Consider the following 21780-nt stretch of genomic DNA (forward strand, 5'->3'; position numbering starts at 1 on the left):
GCCTTGTACATGCATCGTTACCGTTGTTGCTAAGATCACAATGTAGGCAACTTGTAGATGTGGTATTCTTGACCAAAACAAGAAGAAAATATTCAGTAAACATGGGCTCTGAAATCCATACTTTAAAAGCTATGAGCACTTGGTTATCTTCGCTACCGTGAAATACATCGCTCCTACTTAATAAGTGCTCGTAACTCCTGAGATACGCATTTTAGAGCCCCTAAAATATGGAAAGCAAAGAACATGTATTATAGAAGATGAATAAAAGCTCACAGCTTGTAAGGCATGCCTTTTAGAATACATGTCTACTGACTTTTCTCTGGTTTTGGTACATATTGGAAACTTTGAAAATTGCCTACCCTACAATCTTAGCAACAACTGTACCGCTAGAGGTATTCCATCATTGCGGAATCACCCTATACTACACACCTTCCGTGTCACGCGATAGCAAGGCCACCAGACGGTGGTACATCTCGTGTTGGGCAATGGTCATTATGTTCAGCTTCATTAGCGTGTTTTGATACTGGATGGAACTGTGGGGAAGGGGGATAAAAACTGCCTTGAATCACAAAGGCCTTAATACAGAAAGCGGTTTATAATGGACGTTGGATGTAGTATTTACGGTAAACTTTCGTAGCGTAGACCAGCGTGATGACTGATATCAAAACAGTCTTCGGACTGACGAGCACACAATAACAACAACAACATCATCATCATCATCATCGTATATCAATACTACATTGGTCTTACGAATGTCGATAATGTTGCTTGCTTGCTAAATTTAGGAAAAAAGATCAACGATAGAACTATTTGATACACTAGCATTGTTACAATTACACTAACCAGTATTTACTTCAACTTTCCCTGAGACATTTAAGTCTAATTTTTATCTACGATAAGGATGAAAGCTGAAGAAATGAATTAAAATTTGTTCAACGGCCGGGCCTCGAACTCAGCTGTCCTCGCTTATTAGGCAGAAGTGCTGACCATTACACCATCGTAGCCCTGCATTGCTGCACGGACTGCTTAATTCCAGTGCCCTCCCCAAAATAAAGTGCAGACCCGGGTTCGAGTCCCGGCCGTGGCACAAATTTTTAATTCACTTCTTCAGCTTTCATCCGTACACTAACAAGGTTAATAATTTCATAAATTAATCACACACTTGGAGGTTGTGACTGGACAGCGGGGCGTGGTTTCGAATACTAGGAAGGAGATAGAACATAAAAGGTATCAGGTATCTAGTAGTTCTGGGTAGACAACCGAAAACCACGTAACGAAATCTCAATCTGAGAGTTTCGTAGTGGCATCGTCTGTAAGCAATGCAAGCATGCGCACTAGAATTGAGTGACACGTCGAGCGCTGAACTAGTTAAACTGATAATTATTCTACTGGGGCCAGTAGAACGCAGTAAACTTGAAGATCGTGAATCAATAGATAAACATCGCAATCCTTAGCACTAAAGCTCCGTACATGAAATAAATATTAGAAATAAGAAAACAATTTCATTAAGGCTCACTTCGGCGCAGAAACCTGCTCATTGTTCAGGATTACACATTTCAAGCAACTAAGAAAAAATCGGCTGTTAATAACGTATAGTTTAAGAGGAGACTAAAGTATTTATTGATGGCTATCTCCTTTTACGAATTCCATTGGAGAATATCTCTGCAAACTCAAGTTATTTATTGTATTTCATAGCATGAAAGTTATGTAATACCCGACTTCGACTCAGCTTCGTGCAGTAATTCGCTCTGTTAACAGAGCATCGTTTTTGTTTCTGAGATGCCTGGCTATAATAGCCCAGCGATTACCATATGTACTTAAGTCCGCATGTAATTAAATGTTTGTGGTAAACATGTAACGCCTCTCACAGAGTTCTAATTAGGAATGCATTAATGAATGAAAGCGTGTTAAGCAAATGGACTGACCGCGAGCTTGTTACGTGGGATTACCGGTTGGTGGCGGCGGCAATGGTAGTGCTGAGCATACAAATTATAGTCGGACTGAATAACCACTGAGAGGTCAGCAGACGTTGGCAGAAAAAGCATATCACACAAGGGAACCTAGCGCATACGTATTGGGGAAGATAGCTGACAAGCTGGCATACATTTAAGATTACGTTTCATAAGAGCCTAAGTGCATTCAAAGTTAATAAGAGACACACATGTAGACAAATACGTATAACAGCAAGCAAAGATACTCGTAAGAGCATTAGCACATTAGTGTAGCTGAGTAATTGAAAAGATAAGTATTATGTAGTAACTTTCAGCATTCATTACTGTGGAGCCGAACACAAACATGTGTGACGTATTGGCTTTTGTCTCGGTATCTTTGGCCGACTTTCGTTGAATAACTTTCCTGACCTTTTTTTTTCCAGCAAGAGTGGCTGACATTGCCAAAGATTCGCCCTTCACTGCTGTTGGCGGGAGGTGAATCTTTGACAATGCCACCCTTTCGTGCTGGCGGAACATCGGAAAAGTCAATCAACAAACGCCCTCCGGAGATCCCTAGACAAAAGCCAACAGGCAATACGCCAGCAAGTGGCCTTGAGAATCTCACCAGTTTCGTACAGAAATCTATTCCTAAAGCTTTGTCTATTAATGCCCAGAACATCTACAGTAGAGCATACACGCAGTTTGAGTAATAATATACGTGACGCTGATTGGTTTAAAAATGCGTTACTTGAATAGTGATCTCGTTAGTTTACTGTTTGAGCCAGGATGCACAAAAAGAAAAGTCACTTTATTGTAACATGTTGGATCTTTGATATGATCGAATGGGAATGTAATTGCTTAGTCAGACAACATCAAAAACATTGCAGCTTTGACGTAACGAAAGTAGATCTGAGAACCGTAATTCGAAGAGACACCGACTCATTAATATAATATGCAAACGGATGTTTGTTAAATTGTGCGTTTCTTCACAGTTCAATAAATAACCACTTACGTGAACAATAAAATGATACCTGTTTCAGAAATAAACTGCCATTGTTTTACTCGATTTGTAGTAACGGCAACGCAGGGTCGCGTTCACTGTTACGCCAGATGAATAATAACTCTGCACAGCATCATGGCTGGATAAGCATTCGATGTTACACATCTGCAAAGGATTCAGATGTTCAAATGTGTGTGAAATCTTATGGGACTTAAATGCTAAGGTCATCAGTCCCTAAGCTTACACACTACTTAACCTAAATTATCCTAAGGACAAACACACACACACCCACGCCCGAGGGAGGACTCGAACCTCCGCCGGTACCAGCCGTACAGTCCACGACTGCAGCGCCTGAGACCGCTCTGCTAATCCCGCGCGGCGCAAAGGATTCATGCGCTTAACCGAGATAATAATAATTATCTGAACTTATTCGAGAGCAGTTGTTCATATTAGCAAAACGTACATACTAAATAGGATCAAAACAAATTTTATTATAGTAATGGAAAACTCGCACGAGCGTGCCCAATACATCGGAATGGCAGTACTTATCCGTAGTTACTTTTACGATTGCAAAAGGCGCTACAATTATGGACACACTTCATATTTATTTCGCAAAAAAAATGTCATTCTGAATATACATTTATAGAATTAAGCTGTTACATTAGAAGCGATTTAATAAATGTTTGAATAAAAAGTAATTTATATATTTTTATTTTTGTCTCTTCTTTGAAGAGCACGTTAGTTATGGTCTGTGGAAGGAATATTAGCATAAGCTGTTCTTTTTTACCTATGTTTTATGCATATTTATTTTTCTAACATGTTTCATACTCTCGAGTCTTCCAGCGTCTGTCTACGGAATTCACGGTGTATGTAATCCCTAATATAATCTTTGTCTTGTCACAGTGACCACATTTGGGATCCTTCTGAGAAGCGTGCGAACTAAATCGTGGTACAACTATGACTGATGTTCTGACTGTTTGACGCTCCATCGCATAAGGTTTCTGATCTGCTCACATACTTAACCGGTGAACAGTTACGTAGCAGTGACACCACATACGTCTTCCCATTCAGAAGCAGCTGCAGAATCCACACACACCGATCTCTTCGGGTGTCACAAATCCTTAACACGGTATTAAGATGAGAGTAATCCGAACTCATGTCGCCTAACGAACACGTTTGGGGCAGGCTGGAATTCAACTGTAGCGTGCATCTACAACGAGGAATCTGGACTGTCAGTTGTAACAGACGAGGCGGGATATATCTCGGCAGCACATCTGACATTTCAACACTCCACGAACGTCCGTAGTGCGGCGTGGCATAGTGTCAAAGGCGATTTGACATCGTGTTAATTTCGTCATTAACCTGTACTTTTTCTTCCAATATATGATTGGCAATGTCTCGCATCGTACAGGATCATTTACGTTCATTCTACTCGTCGGCTTCCTCAAGTTTTTACTCATGGAATGGTGTTTCGTCACTGATCAGGGTTAAAACCAACTTACTTGTGGACGTTCTTGCAATGTGAAATAGATTTTATGTTGCTTAATTTCTTATTGGCTATAAATGGCTATAACTGAGAAAGCAGTGAATCGGATAGGTTAGGCAAGCGAACGTTAAGGTAGGCAGACGCCTCAGGTAGTCAGATATCGCAATTTTCTTCCTCATTCTACGATAAATTATCCTACCCTCTAGTTAGCAGTGTGTGCCCAGATTACCAAGTTGCTAGATATACAGGGTGTTACAAGAAGGTACGGCCAGACTTTCAGGAAACATTCCTCACACACAAAGAAAGAAAATGTTATGTGGACATGTGTCCGGAAACGCTTACTTTCCATGTTACAGCTTATTTTATAACTTCTCTTCAAATCACATTAATCATGGAATGGAAACACACAGCAACAGAACGTACCAGCGTGACTTCAAACACTTTGTTACAGGAAATGTTCAAAATGTCCTCCGTTAGCGAGGATACATGCATCCACCCTCCGTCTCATGGAATCCCTGATGCGCTGATGCAGCCCTGGAGAATGGCGTATTGTATGACAGCCGTCCACAATACGAGCACGAAGAGTCTCTACATTTGGTACCAGGGTTGCGTAGACAAGAGCTTTCAAATGCCCCCATAAATGAAAGTCAAGAGGGTTGAGGTCAGGAGAGTGTGGAGGCCATGGAATTGGTCCGCCTCTACCAATCCATCGGTCACCAAATCTGTTGTTGAGAAGCGTGCGAGTACTTCGACTGAAATGGGCAGGAGCTCCATCGTGCATGAACCACATGTTGTGTCGTACTTGTAAAGGCACATGTTCTACCAGCACAGGTAGAGTATCCCGTATGAAATCATGATAACGTGCTCCATTGAGCGTAGGTGGAAGAACATGGGGCCCAATCAAGACATCACCAACAATGCCTGCCCAAGCGTTCACAGAAAATATGTGTTGATGACGTGATTGCACAATTGCGTGCAGATTCTCGTCAGCCCACACATGTTGATTGTGAAAATTTACCATTTGATCACGTTGGAATGAAGCCTCATCCGTAAAGAGAACATTTGCACTGAAATGAGGATTGACACATTGTTGGATGAACCATTCGCAGAAGTGTACCCGTAGAGGCCAATCAGCTGCTGATAGTGCCTGCACACGGAAACAACTGGTTCTCCCGTATCACTCTCCATACAGTGACGTGGTCAACGTTACCTTGTACAGCAGCAACTTCTCTGACGCTGACATTAGGGTTATCGTCAACTACACGAAGAATTGCCTCGTCCATTGCAGGTGTCCTCGTCGTTCTAGGTCTTCCCCAGTCGCGAGTCATAGGCTTGAATGTTCCGTGCTCCCTAAGACGACGATCAATTGCTTCGAACGTCTTCCTGTCGGGACACTTTCGTTCTGGAAATAGCCACGGCTATTGCCCCGTGCTAATCCATACATCAAATGGGAATCTGCCAACTCCGCATTTGTAAACATTGCACTGACTGCAAAACCACGTTCGTGATGAACACTAACCTGTTGATGCTACGTGCTGATGTGCGCCGTGCGGTTAAAGGCGCTGCAGTCTGGAACCGCAAGATCGCTACGGTCGCAGGTTCGAATCCTGCCTCGGACATGGATGTTTGTGATGTCCTTAGGTTAGTTAGGTTTAACTAGTTCTAAGTTCTAGGGGACTAATGACCTCAGCAGTTGAGTCCCATAGTGCTCAGAGCCATTTGAACCATTTGAACTGATGTGCTTGATGCTAGTACTGTAGAGCAATGAGTCGCATGTCAACACAAGCACCGAAGTCAACATTACCTTCCTTCAATTGGGCCAACTGGAGCTGAATCGAGGAAGTACAGCACATACTGACGAAACTAAAATGAGCTCTAACATGGAAATTAAGCGTTTCCGGACACATAACATCTTTTCTTTATTTGTGTGAGGAATGTTTCCTGAAAGTTTGGCCGTACCTTTTTGTAACACCCTGTATAAGGGACGAACAGGGACGAACAATATTGCAGCTTATATACAACGTAGTGCGAGTCCGTAGCGTGTATATTAACACCGACGTAGAGGTAAGTTGTGTGGCATTCGTGTCTTTCCGACTTGATTGCAGAAACGTGGGCTAGGGCGACATTATTACCAATGCTTGCGGAGGACAAACACCGGTAGACATCGATTGGAGAATGAAGAATGTGCATGAGCCACCATGTCCGTCGAAAACCACCGTTATGGAATAGTGCGTCGAGGGGTAATGATGCTTCGTGATGACGTACGTCCCCGTATCGCAAATGTCGTAACGTAGGAGATATGCTGACTCAAGTCAGAGAGACTCGAGCACCCGCCCTATAATCCCGATCTCTCCCCTATGCGATTATTATGCGTTCAGGCCGTTAAAAAGTACCGCGAACGATCAGACGAGGATGTGCAGCAGGTAGTTACGGAGTTACTCGTGCAGCAGGACGCGTTGTTTTACCAGTTACCTTCAAACTGATTGGATGATTGGCATACCGATTCTGAACTGTGCAGCCTTAGAACGGAAACGTTTTGATCGCACTTTATACTTGTTATGCCGACCGCCGTAATGAGGTTTCATTTGCAGTAGGTGGCTTTCCGTCATCCGTGAGAAATATCTTCACCTTAGTAATGCTTTAAGGGGCTCCGGAACGCCCTATACTTCCAATGTTAAAATAACGGTTATAAATTACATCTTTCCTCACAAAGTATTTGAGGTAGGAAGTTGAACTTTTTACAGATTATTTATTGGAATATGGGCTACAACTTAACACAGGGATTTTACAAAATTTTAGTTCAGTTATTAAAGATGATTTTTTTTTCAATTGTAATGAAAATTCACAACATTTTTTTGCAATTTTTTATTTATATATTCAAAAATATACAGTTTTTTGGAAAAAGGCTGTGTTAAATTATGCAGAAGGTACTGTGTAACATTTACTGAAAGTTTGAAACAAATATGTTTGGAAGATCCTTAGAAAACATGTAATTAGTATGAGAAAATAAAAGTTTTGGGAATCGAGCGACAAAGATTGGATTAACTTTTTAGTGCATTCCAGGTCCATAGGATGGATTATCTTCATCCTCTGCAAACTCCTCCTCCAGCTTCCTCTAGTTCCTTCTCCTGTTTACTCTTGCTTGTATTTCTAGACTCTTTACAGCCCTGTCTGCAGCCCGAAGGCGTTCCTTGTCTAAAGCAAGCATCGCTCGTACCATGTTAGAATGTTATTATTTACAGTAATAACACATACCTTTGGCTTTCCAACATTCCTCCTTTTCTTAAAAGCCTTCAGAGGATTTCTAATAACTTTACTTTTACTCATTATTATACTTCAACAAAACAGAGACTCAAGAAACAGAATTAATTACGAATATTTTCGAGATAACGACAGAGTAAATAAACATGAAACAATCGACAATCACACCAGCGATATATATTGAACCATCACAGGTTAGCCACAACACATACTTTATCTCACATCACTAAAATGTACCTGATGAACACGGACGTTAATAATAACACCATTTGACAGCAGTTTAACAGCGCCACAGTGGGTCACGCCCATGTAGAACACATTTCAAAAAAAATTTAAAAATAGTTGTAGTCTTCGGAATTGAATCAATTATATATCTATTAAAAAGTAATAGTCTGCAGATTCGGAAAACGCAAAAAAGTAAAAATTGAACTTTTCATGATTTTGAGCCTTTCCGGAGCCCCTTAATGTATGCTGATGTCACCGGTCATACGTGCTCATTCCAGACGCTGAACATGACGGGTCTCGGCCTCCGCGAATTATCGGAGGACGCCCTTGGGAACCTCACGTCTCTCCGCACGCTGGACTTGCGGAATAATCACCTGGAGCGTCTGGATCCCGAGCTGTTCGACGACCTCGATGAGCTGAAGCAAGTCTACTTGTCAGGTAAGCAGAGCGTAGCTGCAGGCAGGCGCTACCGCGATGAAATTGTATTTATTCATGTAATACCGTTCTAGGGTCACACTGAAAGTCGTAGGCAACCCTTTGCTACCATTGAAATAACGTAATAAAAACAACTGTATTATTATAATCTATAGCCGGCTTGTGTGACCGAGCAGTTATAGGCGCTTCAGTCTGGAACCGCGCGACCGCTACGGTCGCAGGTTCGAATCCTGCCTCGGGTATGGATGTGTGTGATGTCCTTAGGTTAGTTAGGTTTAAGCAGTTCTAAGTTCTAGGGGACTGATGACCTCAGAAGTTAAGTCCCATAGTGCTCAGAGCCATTTTTAATATATAAGCTTTTCACTACGTGTTGATACATTGCGACAACATTAATGTCTATTACATGGCCGCTGGTAGCATTTAGAAAATGGCCCACATCAATATTTCCTTTCTGTAGTGTGTTGTCATTGAATACATGATTAAAAATTAAAAATCGGATCCTGGAATTCATTTCAGAGTTCACCATCCCTGTTGAGGGGTGTGAATGGTCACCAGCAGTGGGGTGATGCGAGGGTTGCCGCCGACTTTCTTGGAAGTGGGACCGAAATCCGTCTGTTGGAACCTCGCTCTGAAGTCAATCTTCGCTCCCACTAATCAGTAACTCGCGGAATAAGAGACATAAGAATGTATTTCTCACAATCTACGTATTTATTACTCGGGTAGTGACACTTTGCTAAGCAAAAACTGATTAACAACCACCCGCTTCTTCTGTGTCTTACATCATCTCAGAGAAGCTCTCCATTCTAGGGAAGCCCAGTACCACGGAACTTCCCTCAGGATAACTCCATAGCGCGGCGCACGCCGCTACAGACCTCGAGACGTATAACTGTATTGACGTATGCACGTCGGGTGGCACTCTCGCGTCACCGCACTACATCTCTGGAGCACCTCGAATATAACAGACACCACAATCTAAATGCAGAATAATATTGAATACCTACCTAATTCCTTTTGACGAATCCTACGTGTCATTGAGCACGATTACTGCGTTATTTAAAACGTCAAAGGTAAAGGCGTACTACCTATCCGTTTCGAAATTATAAAACAATTCTGTACCCTTATAGTGAACACTTCGGTGGTGGTAAAATGAGCATCCAAAGTGAATCTTGTAATGTTAACCCTCTACCTGCCTCCATTGTAGGCTACAAGGGAAGTGTTCAGTTCACTAGAGACGACAGGCGTGTCACTGTGAATGATACCGCAATAAAATTGCAGTAGGACATAGTGCAGAGCAGGGAACGATTCAGATACTGGATTGGAGTATCTTGTAAACGGAAAATGGATAATTATATGTTAACAAGATCCTACTTTCTGCGATGTATAAAAGTTACTTCAGAGTACTGAGAATAGTTGTTCAAAAGTTTGGAGGTATGCAATTATATCTGAAATAAATATTTCAGATAGCAGAGTTAAATCTTTATTAAGAGAAGGGACGTAGAACGAGAGAACATCTCTACTGACTTGACTGGGAAAGTTATAAATGGAAAGTTAGCAGGAATTTGTAATAAAATGTGGTAGAGACAATAGGGTCAAGCAGTTCAACACAAAAATCACAGCAGTACATTGAGAAACGACCATAGTCACCTGATATCCTCATCCCTTCCACATCTGAAAGAAAGAAAATAATAAACTTTCTTAAAAATAAAAGTTCATAAGGAGTTGATGCTATTTACATTAAAATTCTGAAAGATTGTTGACACGTAACAAGTACCTTACTCTTTGAAATATGTAGTGTATCACTAAACCAGGGCACTCTTCCAGCGAGTTTAAAATAAACAGTTGCTTGTAGTTAGTTTTTGTGATAGTAGTGTTGTAAGAGAGCTATCGGATGCCTTTCCTGACGCCGCACCTCCCCCCCCCCCCTCCCGCCGGGACGATATTCGCGTATCATGTCTACATCTACATCTACATGGACACTCTGCAAATCACATCCAAGTGCCTGGCAGAGGCTTCATCGAACCACCTTCACAATTCTCTATTATTCCAATCTCGTATAGCGCGCGGAAAGAATGAACACCCATATCTTTCCGTACGAGCTCTGATTTCCCTTATTTTGTTGTGGTGATCGTTCCTCCCTATCTGGGTCGGTGTCAACAAAATATTTTCGCATTCCCAGGGGAAAGTTGGTGATTGGAATTTCGTGAGAAGATTCCGACGCAACGAAAACCGCCTTTCTTTTAGTGGTTTCCAGTCCAAATCCTGTATCATTTCTGTGACACTCTATCCCATATTTCGCGATAATACAAAACGTGCTGCCTTTCTTTGAACTTTTTCGATGTACTCCATCAGTCCTATCTGGTAAGGATCCCACACCGCGCAGCAGTATTCTAAAAGAGAACGAACATGCGTAGTGTAGCCAGTCCCCTTAATAGGTCTTTAACGTTTTCTAAGTGTCCTGCCTTCCCCACAACATTTTCTGTGTGTTCCTTCCAATTTAAGTCGTTCGTCTGCGTCTAGTGTCTAGTGTTATCCCGAGTGAAAGTGTGAGAAAGTTTTCGAAGTGTACGAATCGTGTAACTGAGGTTGGGCGTCGGTACTAGAACGCTGTTCACCTAGTCGGATATAGTAACTGCCTAAGAGACATACAGCTTGGCTGGCATACCGGATCTCGTCGTTAACTCGGCATGCGGATTCGATCCGTGGCCGGCATGCCACACTGAATCCCTGCAGCGGCGTGCTAACTCTCTCACGAATCCAGACGGATCTAAAGTAGTGCTTCATACTCATTTAAACCAGCAACCTGGTGGAAACAATGATGTTCCTTAACTTTATCTAAGCGTTGGTGCCCCCCATATGTAGTCAAATATGGAAAGAACAAAGAAACACAGGCAAGTAAGCTTGACCACCAAAACTGAAAACAAGGTCGCTGATTCATCAGTAAATAGGCTTTACCGAGCGAAAGAACTGGCACTAAATGTCCAGGAAACTCTTTCCTCCGATCTGTACTGAAGGGAAGCATCGCATAGTGAAAGATAGTAGGGCATACGAATGGTGTGGGTTCCATGAGCAGTTTTACTAAAATGGGGTAGGGTATGTGATCTCTGGACGTAGTGCTATACCCCCACTGTCCGAGCTGTAGGATAAGTTACGTGCAGCAGCTGCCAGATCGTATGTTCGTATGGCGTATATAGTCCGTGAACGATTTGTTTCTAGTGCTTTCGGAGCTCTGGAGGCGAAATACGTTCACACGTTTCGCTGTCGCCTCAGTTGTCAGGCAGGCAATGTTACCCCACGGCCTGTAAGTCTGCAAGGCGTCCGCGACTGCATAAAGCGGCAGCTTTACGAGCTGCCCAAACTTACGGCCGACACCGGCTGAGAGATAAATTCGCACCGAGCCTGTGGCCCCTCTGAAATACACGACAGCGGTCCAGGAATTTGCGTTACAAACACACCGTCCCTGCCCACCGTAGCTGCGGTACATGCCGCTGGGAAGATTTCGCTGGTATACACACCACTTCTCCACTACATTCAGTTCATTGACAGAACCACTGTGACGCAGCTGAGGATTCTGAGGTAACACCTACACGGTCACATCGTCATGAGCACTTAAACAGTGGGAGGTCCTTTTTTGGTGCAAATGTAGTAAATGAAGCTCTTCATTTAAAAATTCACATCCTCTTGATTGTAACAAACAACATTGTGTAAGTGTCCTGTACAAGTTTGTAGACAGTGGACGACAAAGATCAGTTAGCTATAATGTAAATGAATGCGCCACATGAAGATAGGCATTTCAGATGAGCAGAGCAGGCGACGTCACATACGGGGCTAGGAGACAACTACTTCGAAACATTCGCGTGTTTATGTTAAATATTTTTCATTGTCATTATTGCCTGATGATGACGTTATACCCCCAAACATGTTGCAAGATTAAATGATTTAAGCAAGTTGACAACAAATTGTGATTGCTAACGATACCTGTTAGTAAATTTTAATAAACAGTAGCAACTGAACAATGGCCAAAATGGCATGATTTTTTCAGTGATATTTTCTGAATACTTCGATGCAATGGACCGTTGTCTCCGGTGACTCGCCACAGAGTAATAATTATTATTTACCCTGTTATTCTAGTTACCTCTTCTCTGAAAATGCTTTCATAATTCTGAAAAAATCTTGTAATATGCAGTCTCCAAAATACACAACATAGCCCTCAGTCATCTATCAAACTAATTCGATGTGGTTGCCGTCGCTGCGGAAACAGTTCAGCAGGGCGTCGTTGTGTCATTTTTAAATTACATACTGTGAGATTATACACCAGGTTTATGTCGGCCAAATCTTCGTAAGCGAATCTCTTTACGTCGCCTTGTACCACCGTTATCGTATAACTGATATTGACAACTGATACAAGCCCGAGACTTAACGGACCAGTACTAAACGCTGCCTTGGGGGTAAAGAGTAAAGTGGGCGCTACTGTTGCAACACCAAGTATCATTAGTGAATGAAACAAGTTCGTTTTTAAACAAGACACATAGCACAATAGCACGTATCCTCTGCATTTGCACTGTTGTGCAGATCTTTTCAGTGCAATATAGATAGAAAGCTAAACGGAGATAAGAAATCGAACGAAATGCACCGTAGCGAGCAACCGGAAACTGTATTTGTCTGATACAAAATCATTCAGGAAATATCCCTGAAAAACCTCAGATATTTAGTAATTGAGATTGAGCAGGTTTCCTGCTATCTCTGAACAGTCAAAGTGACTGTGTCTGTGATACAATATCCACAGTAAACGTCTACCTTCAGGAGTTCTGGGAACCGGGGTGATGCAAAACTTTTTTGATGTCTGTGTATCAGCATCGAACGAAACAGGGGATCCTGCTTGAAACCCAGCCATAGGTGCTTAAATCAAACAAAACGATATCGTTCCAGAGACGTTTTCTAGTCTCAATATGAAGCGATGAAGCAAGTGGGTAGCATATCTGCCTAGTCAGCAGGAGATTTGGGTTCGAATCCCAGCCTTGGTACAAGTTTTCTTTCATCCCATGTATGCCAGGAACAAAATCAGACACGGAATTTTTTGAACAGATGGTGTATGTCCTTTCCCCGTTAATTTAATTCTGCCATTGTCACCTGAAAGAAGTTTATTCTATCTTTTCAGCCTTCGTCAGCGCCCACACATGAATGAATTCAGGCTTGACTAATTTCTACCTCTGTAGGCTTGTGACAGCTGGAGCACTGGTGCATTAAGGTCTTTGAACCGAGTGCATTAATATTTGTGAAGCGATCTTTTGCCTATCTGTTTCTGGCCGTAAGTGGGATAGTGCACAAGCTATTTCAGTCGGTTTCTAGAGATCGCTATGATCCAACTCAGCTGTATGCGGAGCTGCACGCTGCTGTATACTGAGAAGTACCGTGCAGAAAAGTTGACTCACGTAGCTCGTTTTGTTACTTTCAATCGCCAATATTGCAGTCTCATTGTCATTGTCAGTTTTTAAGTCTGTTAAATCAGACAGTCAGACATTACGTGGATACTGAATTGGTAACGATCAGTGCTACAGGTGTAGAGCAGGGAAGACCCAAGTTCCTCGGCGTACCTTGGGCCTAAGGACTGATAAACACATGTATGTAATAATGTTAAACTGACGTAGTCGCATCACACCACTCTGGTAGAAGTTCCATTTTTTTGTTGGTACCTAATTCTTTGGTCTAGAGGTAGCGTCTCTGATTATTAATCAAAATGTCCTCAGACCTTGATTCGAAACCCACCACCGCTTAAATTTTGATTAACAATCAGCATTGGCACCGAAGACTTCCGGCATAAGATGTCACCCTCATTTTGCCAACGGCCTTGTCAAAAGGGCTGAAGAGTGGACGAGTGGACAGAGTTTCAGGGCACTCTCTTGTCCTTGGGATGGGAAACTGCTGCTAAAGGTGGAAGAAACAGCGATGATCAGCGGCATGTGGATGCAGAAGGCAACAGAAACCACCGCATTAAAGATACATAACGTGTATCCACAGGCCACGTGGCCTGTAATTGAGAAAGTGTCTTGATGATTTGATGATCTCTCCAATGGCAAAAGATTCCGAAATAGTCCTCCATTCGGATCTACGGAAGAGGACTGCCAAACGGGAGGCGACCATGGAAAAAAGATTGAATAATCAACAAAAGGATAACGTTCTACGAGTCAGGGCGTGAAATGACAGAAGCTTCAACTTAGTATGGAAGCTAGAAAATCTGAAAACGGAAATGCAAAGGCTCAATCTAGATATAGTAGAGATCAGTGAAGTGAAATGGAAAGTATTTCTGGTCAGGTGAGTATAGGGTAATACAACAGCAGCAGAAAATTGTATAACGGGAGTAGGATTCGTTATGAATAGAAAGGTAGGGCAGAGAGTGTGTCACACTGATCAGTTCAATAATAGGGTTTTCCTTGTAAATAATAGATTTGAGCTATCGGTCGTCCTTTTTAACTTTTATTGGCAGATATCTAGATTTCAGCTAGAAACTAGCCATTATCAATCACTATCATTTTTGATCAATGCATGTAATGCCTGTTGGTCGGGCTTCATCCACAGTTCATTGAATACTCAATCAAGCAATGTCAACACGCTACAATTCTGAGACCTCTGGCGGCAGACGGCTGCAAATATGTAGACATGAGGAATAAACATGTAAGCGGTAATAACGTTTATTTTATTTAAAAAGCTTTACGAGATTTCACATAAAAAGTTCGGTGGCTTTACGTTTCACACGGCCTCGTACCCTGTATAAATTCGCGTTTCACCATTCAGTGTAGCTTTTTTTCCAAATATTGCGTTCCCAGCGTTACAAGAAGTCGTTTTCACGATAACCAGCAAGGAACTTACCTGCAGAATCCTTGGAATATATGCGTCCAATCCTTTCGGGCAAAGTGGTCCACAACCCCGAGTGAAAAACCATAATCCCCTAGAACTACGGCAACACTGAGTCGTTTCTGTAGAATAGTAACCAAAATCACGTCGTGTGATTGGAAGTGGGGGACCCCCTAAGCGCACTTTAAACGTCACAGATCTTATCTGACCTAACGGATTTTTAATTATGTAGTGGTCCACACCAGACTATGAATGAAAAGCACTGTCCGAGATCGGTCCATAAGCCGACAAGGTCGGCAGATACAGAGGTTGTGAAGAAACTTGATTGATGTTACACTTATTTTTGCCGGACCTTCTCTGGTTCAACGTGGCTCATTATTCTCTCGACTGACGATGACCTGCTTCAGTTTCGCAGTGTGTCAGGGTTCGCTTACGCCACCCATTCTGCTGATCAGTTGACCTCATTCCGGTGCTCGTTTAGATGGAGCCAATTTGCATCGCAAATGTGCTATAATTTCTCGGTCGGGCGGAGACAATTACGGCGTAGATTTATAGCTGCGACCGCGGGTCAGTGCTCTCTCGCCAAGGAGTCCGCCTTATAACCGTCGTGTAGTGGCTGCTCGCACTCGAGTAGTGGCGATACATCCGAGTGTTCTCACGAAGCATGCAGTGAACGTTTTATCAACACATCGTGCACCATACTCTACACGAAATTACCGTAAAACGAGAAATCAGAATCCTTGAATTCTCTAGTATCAATTAGGAGAAATATCTGACTAAAAGCTATTTGAGAGCTAAGTACCTACATCATAAAAACTCTTTACTTGTTATGAGAAGGGACATTCCAGTTTCTAATCCACTTCCTATGCATGGAATAGAAGGAAGTTTTGATGGCCCGAATGCGTTATGGAAAAATCTATATCTGTTAATGATGGTCAGTCTAATACGGATCATATGGTTCCAAGCACTATGGGACTTAACATCTCAGTTCATCAGTCCCCTAGACTAAGAACTACTTGAACCTAAGAACATCACACACATCCATGCCCGAGGCAGGATTCGAACCTGCGACCGTAGCAGCAGCGCGGTTTCCGACTGAAGCGCCTAGAGCCGCTCGGCCACAGCGGCCGGCATGGTCAATCCGGAAGATGATAGAATGACAGAAATATCAAGATCATCTGTTACTTTACAAGAAATTTTATTAGTGAAAATATTCTCAAAGACATTCGCGGGGCGTTTAGGCGTATAGGTGTATAAATAAATATCTGAAACGATTTAAGTATCTCTAGAACGAATAATTGTGATTATTGTGTCGGCTGTGAATTGGGATTAAGGGGAAATCTCTAAATTTGAAGTTTTTATAATGTTTTCGTTCTGAATGACATCAATATAATTTATTCCACCGACAGTAACGAATAACTTATACACTCCTGGAAATGGAAAAAAGAACACATTGACACCGGTGTGTCAGACCCACCATACTTGCTCCGGACACTGCGAGAGGGCTGTACAAGCAATGATCACACGCACGGCACAGCGGACACACCAGGAACCGCGGTGTTGGCCGTCGAATGGCGCTAGCTGCGCAGCATTTGTGCACCGCCGCCGTCCGTGTCAGCCAGTTTGCCATGGCATACGGAGCTCCATCGCAGTCTTTAACACTGGTAGCATGCCGCGACAGCGTGGACGTGAACCGTATGTGCAGTTGACGGACTTTGAGCGAGGGCGTATAGTGGGCATGCGGGAGGCCGGGTGGACGTACCGCCGAATTGCTCAACACGTGGGGCGTGAGGTCTCCACAGTACATCGATGTTGTCGCCAGTGGTCGGCGGAAGGTGCACGTGCCCGTCGACCTGGGACCGGACCGCAGCGACGCACGGATGCACGCCAAGACCGTAGGATCTTACGCAGTGCCGTAGGGGACCGCACCGCCACTTCCCAGCAAATTAGGGACACTGTTGCTCCTGGGGTATCGGCGAGGACCATTCGCAACCGTCTCCATGAAGCTGGGCTACGGTCCCGCACACCGTTAGGCCGTCTTCCGCTCACGCCCCAACATCGTGCAGCCCGCCTCCAGTGGTGTCGCGATAGGCGTGAATGGAGGGACGAATGGAGACGTGTCGTCTTCAGCGATGAGAGTCGCTTCTGCCTTGGTGCCAATGATGGTCGTAAGCGTGTTTGGCGCCGTGCAGGTGAGCGCCACAATCAGGACTGCATACGACCGAGGCACACAGGGCCAACACCCGGCATCATGGTGTGGGGAGCGATCTCCTACACTGGCCGTACACCACTGGTGATCGTCGAGGGGACACTGAATAGTGCACGGTGCATCCAAACCGTCATCGAACCCATCGTTGTACCATTCCTAGACCGGCAAGGGAACTTGCTGTTCCAACAGGACAATGCACGTCCGCATGTATCCCGTGCCACCCAACGTGCTCTAGAAGGTGTAAGTCAACTACCCTGGCCAGCAAGATCTCCGGATCTGTCCCCCATTGAGCATGTTTGGGACTGGATGAAGCGTCGTCTCACGCGGTCTGCACGTCCAGCACGAACGCTGGTCCAACTGAGGCGCCAGGTGGAAATGGCATGGCAAGCCGTTCCACAGGACTACATCCAGCATCTCTACGATCGTCTCCATGGGAGAATAGCAGCCTGCATTGCTGCGAAAGGTGGATATACACTGTACTAGTGCCGACATTGTGCATGCTCTGTTGCCTGTGTCTATGTGCCTGTGGTTCTGTCAGTGTGATCATGTGATGTATCTGACCCCAGGAATGTGTCAATAAAGTTTCCCCTTCCTGGGACAATGAATTCACGGTGTTCTTATTTCAATTTCCAGGAGTGTATAAAGGCAAAATTCCACATGTAATCATCAATGAAAGAAAATTTCAATCCCTTGGAGGATCATTTAGTCATCAAACAAATGGAAAAATTTTATGTATAAATAAGCGAAAATACCCATTGTTAATCCATTGTGCGACTGGCAGTCAGTCACTGGAACATCTAAATATCTAGGAGTATGAGAGTGGAGCGATTTAATGAGGAATCTAAACTTTTCTTAACTTATTGATTGGCGACTCCATTTTGTCTTGTGCACTACGACCAGATAACAGGTATACTTGAAAAAAGAGACAGCATTGGTCGTATATTTTTTTATACTATCGCAAAATCGATTTTCTGTCACTGAGTGACCATCTTCAGTGCTATATTGTATAACTTAAATTAGGATGAACTGTTGTCACTAAGCTTACGGCAATCTGTCAAGGGATCGGCATGTTAATCGGGATATGGCAATATTAGTGGAAAAGGACGTCTAGATGCTTGCAAATTAATGTAGAATGATCACATTAAACTACACTCCTGGAAATGGAAAAAAGAACACATTGACACTGGTGTGTCAGACCCACCATACTTGCTCCGGACACTGCGAGAGGGCTGTACAAGCAATGATCACACGCACGGCACAGCGGACACACCAGGAACCGCGGTGTTGGCCGTCGAATGGCGCTAGCTGCGCAGCATTTGTGCACCGCCGCCGTCAGTGTCAGCCAGTTTGCCGTGGCATACGGAGCTCCATCGCAGTCTTTAACACTGGTAGCATGCCGCGACAGCGTGGACGTGAACCGTATGTGCAGTTGACGGACTTTGAGCGAGGGCTTATAGTGGGCATGCGGGAGGCCGGGTGGACGTACCGCCGAATTGCTCAACACGTGGGGCGTGAGGTCTCCACAGTACATCGATGTTGTCGCCAGTGGTCGGCGGAAGGTGCACGTGCCCGTCGACCTGGGACCGGACCGCAGCGACGCACGGATGCACGCCAACACCGTAGGATCCTACGCAGTGCCGTAGGGGACCGCACCGCCACTTCCCAGCAAATTAGGGACACTGTTGCTCCTGGGGTATCGGCGAGGACCATTTGCAATCGTCTCCATGAAGCTGGGCTACGGTCCCGCACACCGTTAGGCCGTCTTCCGCTCACGCCCCAACATCGTGCAGCCCGCCTCCAGTGGTGTCGCGACAGGCGTGAATGGAGGGACGAATGGAGACGTGTCGTCTTCAGCGATGAGAGTCGCTTCTGCCTTGGTGCCAATGATGGTCGTACGCGTGTTTGGCGCCGTGCAGGTGAGCGCCACAATCAGGACTGCATACGACCGAGGCACACAGGGCCAACACCCGGCATCATGGTGTGGGGAGCGATCTCCTACACTGGCCGTACACCACTGGCGATCGTCGAGGGGACACTGAATAGTGCACGGTACATCCAAACCGTCATCGTACCCATCGTTCTACCATTCCTAGACCGGCAAGGGAACTTGCTGTTGCAACAGGACAATGCACGTCCGCATGTATCCCGTGCCACCCAACGTGCTCTAGAAGGTGTAAGTCAACTACCCTGGCCAGCAAGATCTCCGGATCTGTCCCGCATTGAGCATGTTTGGGACTGGATGAAGCGTCGTCTCACGCGGTCTGCACGTCCAGCACGAACGCTGGTCCAACTGAGGCGCCAGGTGGAAATGGCATGGCAAGCCGTTCCACAGGACTACATCCAGCATCTCTATGATCGTCTCCATTGGAGAATAGCAGCCTGCATTGCTGCGAAAGGTGGATATACACTGTACTAGTGCCGACATTGTGCATGCTCTGTTGCCTGTGTCTATGTGCCTGTGGTTCTGTCAGTGTGATCATGTGATGTATCTGAACTCAGGAATGTGTCAATAAAGTTTCCCCTTCCTGGGACAATTGAAACGTCCCAATAAATAATGTCTAAGCATCTTTACAAAGTAAATAACATATTATTAGAAAAAGTCTACAACAGAGCTCTCATCAGCTAAACACATAAAGACAGGAAAAACACAAATACACAAGGGTACCCAAACACATAGTGGGATAACACAAAAGGAAAGGACAGCGTTTGTTTTCAGTGTAACATTTGGTACTGCAGTCCACCCCACAACTTCATTCGATAGATCTTTCGTCTTATTTCAACATTTGTTTCCACCAAAAAAATCCTATCCAAGCATGCTTTCTGTATTTATATGTTCACACATTGCTTACCTCATCATTTATTTCCAAGAAAATCCTACCTATACCTCGTTCCTGTATTCTATCCATATTTCTTTCAAAATAATTATTTCTGATTGTACAATACTCATTGGGGCCCAAATCTTTCTTCGCAATGCATTCTTTACCTATTCTCCATAGTCAGTTTCTTATATAGTCTACCCCCTCTTAAGCTAACTTAAATCTACTGAGCTCAGATATATATACCAAAGGACGAGGCAATGCAGCATCACAACAAATCAACACAAACAGAAATGACAAAGAAATGCAAATTGGCAAAGCTAGCAGCATAAATTAGCAAAAGTCAAATTCAATAACACTATGCCTTGCAAACAGCAGCAACTTATACCTAAACATGACATAGCTCAAGCAGAAAAAATATTACAGTAAAAACAACAATGCAGACAAGGGAAATGCATATTCACATCTTAATGTCTATGTAATTAAAGTGGTGCACCACAACAACTGATTGTAAAAAAATATTACCATGTACTTGAAAAGAAAATTATGTTTTACTGTTACGAGTTCCTTCGTATTGTTCTTTCCTTTCCAAGTGCTCCTTTTTAAAGAATGTGGATCATAAAATAATTATTTAATAGATCTGTTGACAGAAAGTGTTCACATTAGCAAATGCATCTCAGTTTATTTTATAAAACTAATGCTGCAACACAGCTGGAAACCAGATATTAAATGAAATAAGCAACTATGAAAAGCAAAGCATAAAAATATCATTCAATAGTCATGTGGCATTTCGTAAGTCAGTAGCACTCAACTCTCGGAGAAAGACACTTGTCATAATCAGGTGTGCAGATGTACGAATATTTCCCATCAATTCATAATCATTTCAATAATTAGCACCTTTGAACAATTTTACATGTGAAACGTCCACTTAGAACAATTATACAAGCCTGTGCTTAACCTGGCACACAATATTATTTAGCGCAACGCAATCTGACTTTCAATAACCCCTACAAAACAATGGCCCTGACTAACTTTAACCTATACCTTTTACAAATCACTTACCTCACAAAAATCTTCGCTACTCAAGCTACTGCAAAACAGCGAGCGCCACTACTGCCAGCTAAATAAAAGATTCAAACCACTGAAGGTACTAACTACTGATAGAGATAGTTAGCAAATGAAAGATATTAATAGAGAACAAACAATGTATTTACCTTAATATTCATAATTGACATTCAGTCTTACAGATTATCAAAACTCCGCCATCTCTCTCCCCACGTCCACCACTGCTGGCGGCTCACCTCCAACTGCCCAACGCTATCTGCTGTTCACATCCAGCTATAGCAGTTCATGACAACAATGGCAGGCAACAATGCAAACTAGCCACATACTGCACACAGCACAGCCAGTGATTTTCATACAGAGAGCGCTACGTAACGTTGCCAATAAGAAAACATAAACATCAAACTTACATAAAGAAAACATAAACAGCCTACTTACATAGCCCCCATGCTCCCCACAAAAAATTTTACAAAAATGTTTTTGGCCAGTGGCCAATACAGATTTGA

At 43.5% G+C, this 21780-nt stretch overlaps 1 protein-coding gene across 1 annotated transcript in view; it reads left to right on the forward strand.

Annotated features, from left to right (window-relative positions):
- The window catches only part of LOC126155911 (protein singed wings 2), a 115992-nt gene that overhangs the window by 49287 nt on the left and 44925 nt on the right, over nucleotides 1-21780 (forward strand). Inside the window, exon 3 of the mRNA XM_049916309.1 lies at nucleotides 8182-8341. Within this exon, the coding sequence (XP_049772266.1) occupies nucleotides 8182-8341 (160 nt within the window). The remainder of the gene's footprint in view (nucleotides 1-8181; nucleotides 8342-21780) is intronic.

The sequence above is a fragment of the Schistocerca cancellata genome, chromosome 1, assembly GCF_023864275.1.
Source record: "Schistocerca cancellata isolate TAMUIC-IGC-003103 chromosome 1, iqSchCanc2.1, whole genome shotgun sequence".
In the NCBI taxonomy this organism is placed as follows: domain Eukaryota; kingdom Metazoa; phylum Arthropoda; class Insecta; order Orthoptera; family Acrididae; genus Schistocerca; species Schistocerca cancellata.